Source organism: Stegostoma tigrinum, chromosome 23 (assembly GCF_030684315.1).
Source record: "Stegostoma tigrinum isolate sSteTig4 chromosome 23, sSteTig4.hap1, whole genome shotgun sequence".
Taxonomy (NCBI): domain Eukaryota; kingdom Metazoa; phylum Chordata; class Chondrichthyes; order Orectolobiformes; family Stegostomatidae; genus Stegostoma; species Stegostoma tigrinum.
In genome coordinates this window covers 48,431,693-48,446,050 of record NC_081376.1, presented here as the reverse complement: position 1 = coordinate 48,446,050, position 14,358 = coordinate 48,431,693, and the positions used below count along the sequence as shown (strand labels likewise).

At 42.7% G+C, this 14,358-nt stretch overlaps 1 protein-coding gene across 13 annotated transcripts in view; it reads left to right on the top strand.

The window, feature by feature from the left end:
• Nucleotides 1-11,827, top strand: part of mapk8ip3 (mitogen-activated protein kinase 8 interacting protein 3) — a 190,456-nt gene extending 178,629 nt beyond the window's left edge. For all 13 annotated transcript variants that reach the window (XM_059654163.1, XM_059654155.1, XM_059654159.1 and 10 more), the window contains 3 exons: nt 4,231-4,413; nt 6,739-6,882; nt 8,618-11,827. In XM_059654163.1, the coding sequence (XP_059510146.1) occupies nt 4,231-4,413; nt 6,739-6,882; nt 8,618-8,733 (443 nt within the window). In that variant the 3' untranslated portion in view covers nt 8,734-11,827. The remainder of the gene's footprint in view (nt 1-4,230; nt 4,414-6,738; nt 6,883-8,617) is intronic.
• The last annotated feature ends 2,531 nt before the right edge of the window (nt 11,828-14,358 follow it).

Here is a 14,358-nt window from a genome sequence, read left to right as displayed (position 1 = left end):
CTAGGGACAGAATTCCAGATAACACAAATAAGGAGTGGATTTAAAAACTAGGATGAGAATTTAAGTTAAGGCATTTCTGGAATGAGCACAGGAATAATTGACTAACAGGCCTTGGTACAGATTATGGTACGAGAGCAGACATTTGGCTGAACTAATGTTTCTGTCATGTGGAAGGTGGCAGGCTGACCAAGAGAGCATTGGAATAATCTAGAAAAATTGAAGGCATGAATGAGAGCTTCAGCAGCAGATAAGCTGAGACAGGGCTGGAATTGGACACAAAAGCAGAAGTTGCTGGAAAAGCTTAGCGGGTCTGGCAGCATCTGAAGAAAAAACTGGAGTTAACGTTTCGTGTCTGGTGACCCTTCCTCAGAACTGGAGTTGGACCATGTTATAGAAGTTGAAGTAGGTAGTCGTAGTGAAGAGGAGAAAGTGGGGTTGAAAGCTCGTCTCCAGGAAAGAGGGATGGTGTTGGTGGCTATGGAATGTAGTGTGTGTTGGGAACTGAAGGCAGTGATTTGAGTGTCTCTGATATGTAGTTGAAGGGAATTAGTCTCCCCCCCCCCCCCCCCCCCCAACCCAGTAAGGGGTATTGGGCAAGTAGAGTGGCAGTGGAGAGGTCTGAGAAGTGGTGGCGGCGGCAGCGTAGTCACATACCTGTTGGATTTTGGACCAGTATGGCCGTCTACCGCACCTGGTATTCCCAGGCAGTCTCCCATCCAAGTACTAACCAGGCCTGAGTCTGCTTAGCTTCCGAGCTCAGACAAGATGGGAAACCATTTGGAAGTAGGAGCCAAGGAAAATACGCCCTCTTGTGGTTAAAACAGTTTCCATGGTATAGAGACCCGCAGGTAGATTAAATGGTGACCGCGTATGATGCATTAAGTGATAGCTTTGTTAAATCATATGGCACTTGAATTTCATTCCTGTGTCTCATTCTCCATGCTGCGTTGTGTGTTTTTGGGTAAGGTACAAATAGAAGAGGAAAGCTTCTCGTGAAAGTGAACATTAGTCTGTGATTGGCTGCTGTTTGTAGGCCCAACAGCCATGCAGGAAGAGGCTTGTGAACAGTTCCCCTCACTGCCTTGATGAATAAAGGTCCAGATAGATTTATAAATGGCAGGAAGAATACCTGAGAAGCAAGGAATGTAGTAGTAAAAAATGTTAATGAATGGATGGTTTAGGGCATTCACTCATTGAAGTAGAAATCTAGTTGATGCCATTGAGCTTTCAAGGCAGTAATATTGCATTCCTCATCATGAAACTTAACGACTGTCTAACCTTTATTAGTGTACTGATACATCTTTCAGTGCAACTCACAAAGCTACTGATGCATTATGCAGCCTTTTCTTTAACAATCCTAATAAATCTATCAGTAGAATGACCCTTGAGTATTCTTCGATTTGCATCTGAACTCCATAATAGGTTTTGCTTAAAAAGGAAATCTTGGAGTTTTGTTGTGTGTGATACTTTTCCCACTACAGTCTCTGGGAGATGCTTCCTTTGTGTGAGAGAACTTTAGTCCAAGACTTTACAGTGACCTTTTCTCTTCAATCATTCAATTTTCAGAGAATTTTGCTTTTTTTCCTATCTCTTCCAGAATCCCAGTGAGGTAACTTTATTTAACCAGCAGCTGCAGTTCCTCTGTCTGCACAGATTTATGTTGTTGCCTTTTTGATTTTATCTTTCCCAGTGGGCAGAATATCATCTTGGATCGGTGAGGCAGTGAAATTGCCCCAGGGTCAGAAGGTCGTGGGTTGATCGAACCCCCAATATCAGTGTTTGACCTCATGATCATTTGAAAGCGGACATGTACTCATGCTCTCTAATGTGGAACACATGGGAGTGCTGCATTGTCATTCATGCTATAATTTTTTTTAAAGGCATTAGGCCAAGTTTCTATCTTGGCAGAAAAATGAGAAACTCTGTTGTCAAAAAAAAATGTATTTAAAAGGCCACGATAGATAGAACAGCTATAATTGGACAGGCCTGTGGTCCTCAGCAGTGGCCGTGTTAACCCACACTTCCCTGTACGCTTGCCAATATGATGTACATTTGATGTCAGGATTGGCTCCTGAACTCTTACCTACATGACTACATTCTGGTCTGGTCAGAAGGTTCTTTCCATGGTGTAGGAGGGAATAGGTTTATATGTGCCATGCTGCCTACTCTCAGTCCAGTGTTTTCCAGATGGCATAATACTGGTAGAAGAGAGGGCTGATGGTGGGGTAAAGATCAGAGTTTAGGGGCAAGCAGATTTGCTGGCCACATATGCTGCTGGTGTTGGCTGAGGGGGCCCGTCCTAGTTCTGCTGTTAACTGCATTTTAAGGTTCAATAGTGTTTTCAAAAGGGGACATCTCCAAACTTCAGGAAACAATTGGATTGTTTAAAGGCTTCTATTACTTGATACAGTGCAGTTTTGTGAAGCAGACTGGTAGTGCAGGTTTTTGTACTTTCCCAGGCTCGCTTATTGATCCCGAGAAGATATCAGAGCATTGAGATGGATAGCGTTTGTGCTTTATGCTGTATTTTATTAAAGACTTTCCCAGAAATACTTTCCAGATATTATCACTGTCTCCATTCCCACAACTCCCTCCCCAATATTATAGAAACAATTAACACTTGAACTTTCAAGTGTTCAGGCAATTGTATTTCTCAGACTCCCTTAACATGTGCCAAGGATAAAGGAGATTTGACAAACTGGTGTCTATGCAAAGTTTGGAGATGTTTCCTCAGCTGACTGCATGCAGTGCTGAATAGGGAGTGATAGCTGTTTTGATAGCTGCTCAGTACCAACAGTTTTCTGGGGATTTTCTGCCATCTGTTTGCATGTTGCATGTTTACTGTGTGAGCTGTGCTGTTTTTGATTACTTTTTATGTTTAACACTACAGTGAATCCTGTATATTACCATGTTCTTGAGACAGAATTTATTGAATCAATTATTAAAGATACTGACCATTATTTTACTTCTGGCATTTTCCTGGTAATGCATCTGTTGTTTACTTATTCCATTTAACATAATTTTACTGATGGATTAAATTAATAAACTTTCTTCTATCAAAATTCCTGTTATAACCAAATCTGATTCAATGTTTACACAAATTCTAGTCCTCCTCCACTCCAAGCAGCAAACATTTGCTCCGATTCATCCCTGTCTATTAACCGAATTTCTGTCCATATTGCTACAGTTCCTCCTATCCTCATGTCTGAATTTTTCTAACAAGCATTTTGTCAGACACCATTATCGAAACCCTTATGAAAACTCCCACTAGCCACCATTTTTGTAGTGAACTATCCAATCAGTGGATGGGATGGTTGGTTAGCTTGGTTGGCTGGAAGGCTGGTTGGTGATGCAGAGTGACACCGACTGCATAGGTTCAGTTCCTGCACTGGCTGAGGTTACTGTGAAGGTGTCTCCTTCTCAATGTCTTCCCCTTACTTGAGGAATGGTGACCCTCGGGTTAAACCATCTCCCTGATGAGAGAGTAGTCCTATGGTCTGGTAAAACTACAAGTCTTTAGACTAACGAGTTGCTTAGTTTATCCTGCAGTCCTGTCTTGAACATATATGTTGCATTGGCTGCTACCGAATCGCGCAGTGCTGTCTTCCAGTTTAAGGGGAATTGGAACAATTACAGATTGGTGTTTATAGCTTCATTGACTCCTTGGATGGCAGCTTCCAAACTCATGACCCTGCCATCTAGAAGTACAAGGGCAGCCAACACCTAGGAACACCACCATGTGCAAGTTCCCCTTCGTGGCACTCACCATGCCAACTAGGAAATATATTGCTGTTCCTTCAGTGTCACGGGGTCAAAATCCTGGAGTTCTCTCCCTAAGGGCATTGAGGGTCAGCCCACGGCACATGGACTGCAACAGTTCAAGAAGGCAGCTCACCTGCACCCTCTCAAGGGGCAACTAGGGACCAGCAAGAAATGGTCCAGCCAGCCACGTCCACATTTTCTGAATGAACTAAAACAAAATCATTACTATGGGTTGCCTGTTTTTGACGTACCATGTATGTTGGCAAAAGAGTAGTTGAATGTTCTAGAAATCTAGTTTTGAAATGGAACCCATTCAATATTCCGGTGAACTGGCAGTCAGGCACGCTGTGACTGGTTTATGTTTCAACAATTGAGTTATGAAAACAGGTTTCATTGTACTGTGTGAGCCTGTCGTGTTCTCAACTTTGCAAAAACTTAGCTCCTGAATTGGTCCTCCTGTTGTTGCAGCCAATAAGACCTCACCAACCGGCAGTGAAGGAAACCGTCCTGGTGGAGTGATTCGTGTGTATGCTGATGAGAGCAGTGACAAGGCTTCCATTGGCAGCTTCATCCCGTATTGTTCTATGGCTCAAGCCCAGCTCTGTTTCCATGGACATCGGGACGCAGTCAAATTCTTTGCGTCTGTACCAGGTAAAGTACCTTGACCAAGGGACAGTTCTTCCTCTGTGGCCTAGAGGGATTTAGGATCCTTGTGCATAAATCACTAAAGGCTAGTATCGGAGTTCACTGGGTAGTAGGGAAGATGAATGGAATGTTGGCCTTTATTTGAAAGGGAATGGAATGTAGAAGTTGGGAAGTCTTGTTAAAAATATATAGCTGGAATTCTGTGAACTGTTTTGGGCCTCTTATCAGAGGAAAGATACTGGTATTGGAGGCAGTCCAGAGAAGGCTCAGTTGGCTGATGCCAGGCCTGGAGGGACTGCCTTATAAAGAGGAAGATATATATAAAGTAGATTGGGCCTGTACTCAGTGGAATATAGAAGAGTGAGAAATGACTTTATAGAAACATACAAGTTTCTTGGGAGACTTAACAGGGTAGATGCAGAAAGGTTGTTCCCCCTTTTGGGAGAGTCTAGAACTGGAGAGTAAGAACCCCAAATAGTAGGATTGCCCATATAAGACAGCAACGAGGAGGAACTTCTTCTGAGGGTAGTTAATGTGTGGAATTCTTTATCACAGAGGACTGTTGAGGCTTGTTCCTTAAGTATATACAAGGCTAAAATAGACAGATTTTTGAGTGAGGGAATCAAGAAAGTGGGGGAAAAGGCAGGAAAATGGAGTTGAGGATTATTAGATCAGCCATGTTCTTGAGTAGCAGAGCAGACTCAATGGGCTGAATGGCCTGTTTCTGCTCCTGCATCTGATTACCTTACGATCTTTTCGTTGTGATGGCCACAGCTTGTAACATCCATGAACTTTTTTCTGTTCCCACGGGAAAGCAGAGTCAGTGAAAACACAGTGTGATTGATAATGTTCTGACATTTTTCATTCACTCCCTCACCCAAACGCTCTCCCAGTCTGGGGTTGATAATGTGGGGGCCCATCCCTCTGATAATTATCCTGCCCTGGGCATTTACAATCCGATCCTCACAGCCAGGTAGACAGGAGATTCCTGGTGGTGTACCCAGCTCTCATCTTACTGACCGTTAAAAGCACACCGAGGAATTCAGCTTCACTATTTCTGACCTGGCAAAGTCTTGGGACATGAATTTTCTTTCTGACTATCTTTCATATGCCATGGGTTTATAATTGGGTGAGTTTGCTCTGGGCTGGATCCAGCTGCCTGTTCACCATCTCTGTAGCTGACTGCTGCACTAGAATGATCTCTAGGTGACCGTTGACCTGCCAGTGATGAAGGTGGTTAGTTAGTGACCCACTTAAGGGCTTTAAATTGCCATCTCTTGAAACACTCCTCAGCAGGCAAGAATGGTTGCTAGTTTTCTGACTCATGGAAGGCATGGTAGCTCAGTGGTTAGCGCTGCCTCACAGCCCCAAGGACCAGGGTTTGATTCCCGCCTCGGGTGACTGTGTGGAGTTTGCACATTCTCCTCGTGTCTGTGTGGATTTCCTTCAGGTGCTCCGGTTTCCTCCCAAAGTCCAAAGATGTGCAGGGTAGGTGGATTGGCCATGCCACATTATCCTGTAGTGTACAGGCTAGCTAAGTTGACTGTGGTAAATGTAGGGTTGTGGGAATAGGGTGGGAATGCTGTTTAGAGGGTTGGTGCAAGTTTGATGGGCCAGATGGCATTTATTTGCACTGTAGAGGTTCTACCATTTGTGGCAAATCCACGTGTTAGGATTGAAGGAAAAGCCTGCAATCTGGGAGCAATCACGGGCATGGATTGTGGAAACCCTGACCTTGCCCCCTGACCATCCTGTCCTCGTGAACCAGTCTCTCTGGATGATTTCTAAAATCAGTTTTCCTTTGGGTCACCCGTGGAGTTAACCGTAACCGGTAGATTTTAGGATCCAGGCTTTGGTGACTTGGTGTCACGGCGGCGGAGAGGATGGGAATCCTGCTCCTCATTTTTCCTGTTGGCTTTTAAAGAGCCAATTAGTGTGTCATACAGTCAAGTCTTCCTGCCACTGACGGGGTGGTCATAGAGAGTCGGTTACTACCTAACATACTCCCTCCCCTGGCACAAAAACAAATTCGGAACCATCTGTTTCAGAGATAGTAGGAACTGCAGATGCTGGAGAATCTGAGATAATAAGCTGTAGAGCTGGATGAACACAGCAGGCCAACCAGCATCAGAGGAGCAGGAAAGCCTGAAGCGTCAGCTTTCCTGCTCCTGTGATGCTGCATGGCCTGTTGTGTTCATCCATCTCTACTGCTTGTCGTCTCTAGACCATCTGTGACTGATGCCCAAATTAGGGATAAGCTGTTTCTTTTAGTATGTATTTGAGGGTTGTACTTTTGGAATAAATTCAGTGCTGTTTGTGCCTTGCTCATAGGTAATGTTCTGGCAACGCTGAATGGCAGTGTGTTGGACACTCCCACAGAGAATCCAGGACCTACAGCTCCTCAGCAAGAGGAGAGGAAGGTGCATCCTGTTTTAGTGCTCAGCGGAGGAGAGGGTTACATTGACTTCAGGATTGGTAAGCCAAACCCGACTCCACAGAGAACCTCCACCTCTCAATTTGTTCTCGCCTTCCTGCTAACTCCTCTCACCCACACAATTAGATTTGATTTTACTAACTCATCCTGCACTGACCGGCTGCTCACTTTTTCCTGCCACCTATGCAGTTCTGACTATCCCTCCTGTGCCATCATGCATGTAACACATGCTAACATTCACATTTCCTCCTCCTTCGATTCACTTTTTTAAGCCTAGGTCAAATTATTATTGATATAAGCATGGGGGCTACCACGGCAGGTCAGATGCTATACTGCAGCAAGTAACTCACCTCCTGACTTCCCAAAGCCTGTCCATCATCAATGAGGCTCAGAGTCAGGAGTGTGATGGACTACTCCCCACATGTCTGATGAGCAACAAACCCTAATAACTCCACACTATTCAGGACAGAGCAGCCCCCACTTGATTGGCACCACATCCACAGGCATCCACTCCCTCCAGCGCTGATTCTCAGTAGCAACAGTGTGTGCTGTCTGCAAGCTGCACTGCAGAAATTCACCAAGGCTCCTCAGGCAGCACCTTCCAAACCCTCGACCACTTCCATCTTCAAGGACAAGGGGCAGCATATATATGGGAACATCACCTCCTGCCACTTCCCCTCCAAGCCACTCACCATCCTGACTTGGAAATAAATCACCGTTCCTTCACTGTTGCTGGGTCAAAATCCTGGAATTTCCTCCCTGAGGGTATTGTGGGTCGACTCACAGCACATGGACTGCAGCTCATCATCACCTTCTCACAGGCAACCTGTCCCATGAGTGAATGAAAGAAAGAAAGCTACAAATGACTTTATTGATGATGTCATCTTGGAATATGTGTATCAAATTTCTAATTGTATTATCTGAACAGGGGTTAACTCATAATTTGCAGACCATCATGATGTGTACTTTTGGAGTATCTTGTAGACTTGATATCAAAATGAGAGTGCCTTGTTAATGGAGCTGCCACCTGCAAAGAAAGTATATTTTCAAGTGTCTACAATGCAGGTCCTTTTATTAATTGTTATCTTTAAACTAGTGTGCAATTTGTACTCTGGTAGAGGGAGATAGTGTTGTATACAATACTAATTGTCATGTTGTGAATGACAGTTGTGTGGAAGTGGGTGTAAATTCAGTTTGCAATGAGCAGAAGTGTAGGTTAATCGCATTAATACCCTCCCATTGTTGAGTACATCTGTCTAAACCTCTGGCCTACAATGTCTCTTTCTCTCAAACTCAATATTACTGTTGCTCATTGAGATTTAGTAAATTTGGCTTAATTGGCATTAACTTTGAGTACTAGGGGCATAGTAGCTCAGTGGTTAACACTGCTGATTCGCAGCGCTAGGAACACAGCTTTGATTCCAACCTTGGGTGACTGTGTGCGGGTTTCCTCTGCGGGTACTCGGCCTTTCTATAGGTGCTCCGGTTTCCTCCCACAGTCGAGGTGTGTGGGTTGGGTGGATTAGCTGGATTCACCATGCTAAATTGCCCATGGTATCCAGGGATGTGCAGGCTAGGTGGATTATCCATGGGAAATGAGGATTAAGGGATAGGGTAGGCGGGTATGTCTGACTAAGATGCTCTTGAAGGGTCGGTGTGGATTCAGTGGGCTTAATGACCTGCTTCCACACTGTAGGGATTCTGTGATTATCCCCTTGTGTTCCTTTTTGTTATGTACATATCAGTGTTGCACTCAGCAACTCTTTTTCTATATAGGCGATGGTGAAGATGATGAGACTGAGGAAAGTTTGCCAGATGGAATAAGACCGGCTCTCTCCAAGGCAGAACGAAGTCACATCATTGTCTGGCAGGTGTCATATGTTCCTGAATGAGATGTTACTATCCACAAAACTCATCACTAAACGCCTGCACTTCATCCGTATGTACATACAATATACCCTGCATTGTACCTGTCCATGAACAAAGCCCCTCAAAATCTAAAATCGTGTGGCATTTCGATTGTATCCCCACTTTGGACTGGTCGTTTGTTGAAAGTCCATCACCTTTTGAATTCAATTTAAAAACAGTGATATGAGAAAATCCTTGGGAATAGCTAACACTGGATTATTTGTTTTTGACACCGAATCCCCATTTGCATTTAACTAAATTTGTTGCTGTTCCAAGCACATGTCTATATAATTAACCTGTTGTTAAAACTTTGAACTGACTGTGCAAAGATGTGACCGTAATGCATGCCAGATGCTGGAGGAGGTAATTACACAAGGCAACTTTTCCTATCTGTTCATATACACATCATTTAAAAGTTTAATTGTGTATCCAAGTAGGATTTAATTCCTCTCTTTCATCAAACAAACTTTACATCCTCCCCCTAATGTTTTATTAAAAATTCACAACCAATAACGTTTGCCATTAAATAGTCACCTGGAATAGTTACTCCACTTGGTTGAGTTTTCCATGAGGTTCAGCTGTTGCAATGAAATCCAAAGGACAGGTGATGTAAGAGAGCTAGAAGGGCTGGATATGTTTTCAAAGACATCATTATGGGTCCCATAATATGGAGCAATAGAGATGCAAAGACTGAGAATTGATGACACGCTGTCTGTTTTGTCCAGGGATGTCGATGATGTTCTATAATGCACCCAAACCATTTTAGGTCACTTTGATCATAGATTGGAATGATGACAGCAAATTGGAACCCTCTCATTTTTAACTACCCCTCTGTTTACCTTTTAAAGGCAGTACCATTTGAGGATGTTATTTCTTTCTGGGAGAGGTTTATCTCCTTTTGAGATGGGCTTCCACATATAGCTCTAAGAAATAAATTCTGACCACCATTCATTGTAGCTGTCAGTGTTCTAGTTGACACTTCAGAATTTGGTGGAGTGTGTTATTACCTGTGCTATCACTGAGCAGAGATAGAAAACTATGGAATTTCGAAGGGATGCATTCATTTCAGAATGTCATTGAGTTCTGCAAAAATTCTGGAGCAAAATGAGAGGGTTTTAAAAATGGCTGTCACTTTCAATTAACCATTTTAATCAGTTTTTTTTTCCCATGATATTTACATCTCTTTGTATTTTAAGTAGTTATATATTGGGTTTATATTTTGGGAATGAGAATTAGTTTTGGAGATTTATGGTGGCAATGAAATAAAATCAAGGACTCGGACACACAGGCTTTACCATTTTCTGGAAAAGTGTCTTTTGCTTTTCAGATCCATGGATAGGTAGCTGTAGATTATGTGCAAGACTGTAGCAAATTATCTCAAGGACACCTTGGCCTTGGGCCCACTGGATGGAATGTGTAGAAGGACATTTCAGTATTCATCAGCAACCTATGTCAGCTACATTTTCATCATGTCACAGAAATATTCATGATGTATATTCATGGTGTTCCAGTATTGAGTGAGATACTACCTTATGCTTTGAAGTTTCTCTTTACTTGCTCCCAGTTGTCCTTTTAAGTAAAGGTGTCTTGAGAAAAAGGACAGCCAATCTAAAAGGGATTTTGGATAGTGCAGAGTGGCGAAGGCAATGATTTCATACTGTGGCTCATACTAAGGTATTCAGTATTACTTCCTAGGTTATCCACAAGCGGTCCTTGCTACTCTGATCAGTAGTTTTAGTACATTGCTAGTTCTGGATACAAAAATACTTTATTGTATAGGTCTTGTCGTCTTTCTCAAGTTAAATCAATTGAAAAGCATATAGAAGTGCGAATTTAGAACTGTTTGTTAGCAAAGAAGAAAAAAGGATTCAAGGGAATAAGTGGCATTTTCTTGTCTTTGTTCACAACCTTAAATGGGATGAGTTAGACAGTGCGACACCTTGGGAGGAAGCAATGGAACAGAATTCGAGCAGGTGATTGCTGGCCGATGCACTGGTGGCACCACTGGAGAAAGTTACATTCATTCTTCTGGGGCAAAGGGCAGTACAGCAGTGGTAAATATTTAGGAGATGACTTGGAGCAAGTTTGAAACTCAAAGCATTTAACTAATTGTGTTCGAAACGGACAATTAGTTTTATCAGTTCCTGTCTGAGCCATATGGGAATGCTGAGAATTACTAATAAGAATTAAGTGACTTGCGTTCAGCAGACAACGTCAGCTGCAACAAGAGTATAGATAGGAAAACTGAGTGTGGATTTACAGAGATTTTCTTTTAATTTGAGCATGTACATATCCTGAAATACATGTTTTAAATGTTGTTAGTGAACTGAAAACCTTTACAATCAGTAATTCTTCAGTATAGATATGTAAGTTCATATAACACTGCCCTCAGAGTATTCCACACCTACACCTTACTTCCTTGATGTACTGTGGGTCATTTTGACCAAGGGACAGGAAGAAAGCTGATCAGTTCAGTCAGTTCCATTATTCTGACCAAGATGCAAAGTAAGAAGGAGTAAATTTTGGATGTAGTTGACTGTCAAGTTTGGAAATGGAGCTCAGAGGGGAAACAAAATCCTGGCAGTGACTGGAGGTAATGTGCCAGCTGTTTTTCAGCGAAATCTGCATCCATGGCAAGACATAATGATCAGCACATTGGTTTGGAAATCATCAGCTATCTGCTTTATCCTCTGGCTACAAAAGTGCATTATGTTTGCAACGTGTACTTTGCTCCCCTCTTGAGTAGGTGATAGTTTTTAAAGGTCCATAGATTTTGGCTGTTCTGGGCATTCAATGTCCTCTGCCAGTAGAAATTTGAGGTTTTTCTCATGTCATGTAAAGTATCTCCTTGTGTATTACATACTCGGGAGCAAGAGATTCTGCAGTGTAAACTCTGTAGTTTCACAGCAGAGTCCTGTACAAAACGCTGCCTGGTGTATAATGAAAAGGTCGGGTTGGGTGTACAGAGAGGGTTGGCTGGTGTAAGGATATGTTCTGAGCTATTTTCCCTGTGCATTGTAATTAACTTAATTAACATGTAATTGTTCCATATGTAATAAACATACTCACATCATAAAATTATCTCATTTGTATTTATTAGCCAAATGAAATATGTCGCATTTGAAATTTTCATTTATTTTAGCTTGAAACTGTCTCTGGGCAGAAGAAACATTAGCAATGTATATGTTCATTGGCACAAAGTCCTGATCAGGAGTGGTGGGTGTTACTAATGCAGGACATGGTATTTTTTTGGCAAATACCAGTTTATTGAAATTACTTCTGACACTCGTGTTGGCTGGTGCTAGAGATTTTTCCTACTTCATGTAGTTCCAATACATATTTTTAAAATAGGTAAATAATATCAGTGAACCAGATGGTATTTTAATAGTTGTTAGTGTCACTGAAAATAGCCTAATCTTTCAGATTTATTAACTGGATTTAAATCCCACCAACTATTGCAGCAGGATTAGGCCATCTCCCTGCAGCATTAGCCTGACCTCTTGATTACCAGTCCCTTTCATATTGCCAATGCAGCACCATCTCCCCTGTTAGACTACCAGCAGCATAGATGTAAACTGTACCCTTCATAAACAGGTGCATTCCAACCTCACCAGAGAAAGAAGACATGGATTAAGTAACTGTTATCAAAATGCAAATTTCAAAAGCAGCATATGAAACTTTCATGGAAGCTTTTAAATTGCATCAAATGATACAAAAATCTGAGAATTATTTTAGTTAACACAGTCGTTAAGGTAGCAGTCTTGGTGCCCCCAGTGGATAGCCTAATTCTGGGCCAGAATCTAGGGGGTTGAGTCCTATGCTAGGACTTGTTGGCCCTGGAACATGCTTCTGTAATGTGGCCAAACCGATTAATTATCAGCCTGTAAATCCTTCCAAAATGCCTAACAGCAGGCAGTGAAACTCAGGGGGGTCTGCAGTGGATTGTGGACCGCCTCTAGCCATTCATGCTCTACAAACACAAACTAGTTAAGATCCTGAGGCATTCAGAAGATGTGACCCTTCGGTGGAAGCACCGTGTGTTATAGCTGATCAACCTGTTCAGACATACTGTGACACACTGCTGAGACAGGTGGGGCCTGAACCCTGGCTCAGAAGTAGGTAAGTAGTTATGTGTTATGCAGAGAGTTTATCTCCGAGATTCTTGTCAGACCAAACTACGGCTCTCATCGTTGGAAGCAAGTGCAGGAATTGGGTATTTCCCCACAGATAAAGGATCGGTTAGTAACACAGATCTGAATTGTTAAGATCAGAGATAATGGGAACTGCAGATGCTGGAGAATCCAAGATAACAAAGTGTGAAGCTGAATGAACACAGGCCAAGCAGCATCTTAGGAGCACAAAAGCTGACATTTCGGACTTGGACCCTTCATCTTCAGCTGTGTTCATCCAGCTTCCACACTTTGTTATGCCAAATGAAACTAATCCCTTGTGTCTGCCATTGGTTCATGTCCCTACATACCTTGCATATTCATGTGCTTATCTAATAGTCCCTTTTAAATGCCCTATTGTGTCTGCTTCCACCACCATCCCAAGCAGTATGTTCCAGACTTCTACCACCTGTGTGTAAAAAGAACACCCCCCCGCCGACTTTCTGACCTGTAATGTATACCCATTAGTATTATACACTTTAACTCAGGGTTGATGGTCATAATCTTTTTCCCAATCTATGCATCTCATAATTTTATAGACTTTTATCACGTCTTCCCTCAGCCTGTGCCACTCAATAGAAAGTAGCCCAAGCTTTTCTAGTTCCTTTTACCAGCAACCTGGTAAACCTCTTCTGCACCCCCTCAAGCCTCTGCATACTCCCTTTAATGTGATTAGAATTGAACTCAATGCTCTAAAAATCCTGGCCTTATCAAAGTCTTATAAAGCTGCAACATGACATCCTGACACTTGTACTCTGTTCCTTGACCAATTAAGGCAAGTATGCCATTAGGCTTCTTTATCACCTTATCTACTTGATGACTGCTTTCCCAGGGCTGTGGACTTGAACACCAAAGATCCTTCTCTGCATCAGTGCTGTTCAGAGTCCTGCCATTAACTGTACGCTTTGCTTTTACACCTACCTGGATTAAACGTCATCTGCAATTTCTCCACCCATGTCCTCAACTGATCTATATCCTGCTGTAGCCTTTGACCTTCTACACTAGCCACAGCAGAGGTCTCAGTATGGATCCCTGCAGAACAACACCAGTCACAGACCTCCAGGCTGAAAAACATCCTTCCACCAACACACTGACTTTTATGGGCAAGTCACTTCTGAATCTATGAATCCATGTGGCTAAGTCATCATAGGTCCTTTGCATCCTAGTCTTCTGGATGAAACTACCGTGTGGGATCTTGCCAAAGGCCTTACTAAAATTCACAAAACAACATCCACTGCTCTACCTTCAGTTGATCACTTGAATTTCTTCAGGTGGTGACAATCAAGTTAGTAAGTCGTGACCTGCCCTGCACAAAGCCATACTGACCGTCCCTATTTAGCCCATGTTTTTCTAAATGTGCATAAATCCTATGTCTAAGAATTTTTTCCAATAGCTTCCCAACTACTAACATGAGACTCATTGGTCTGTAGCTTCCTGGAT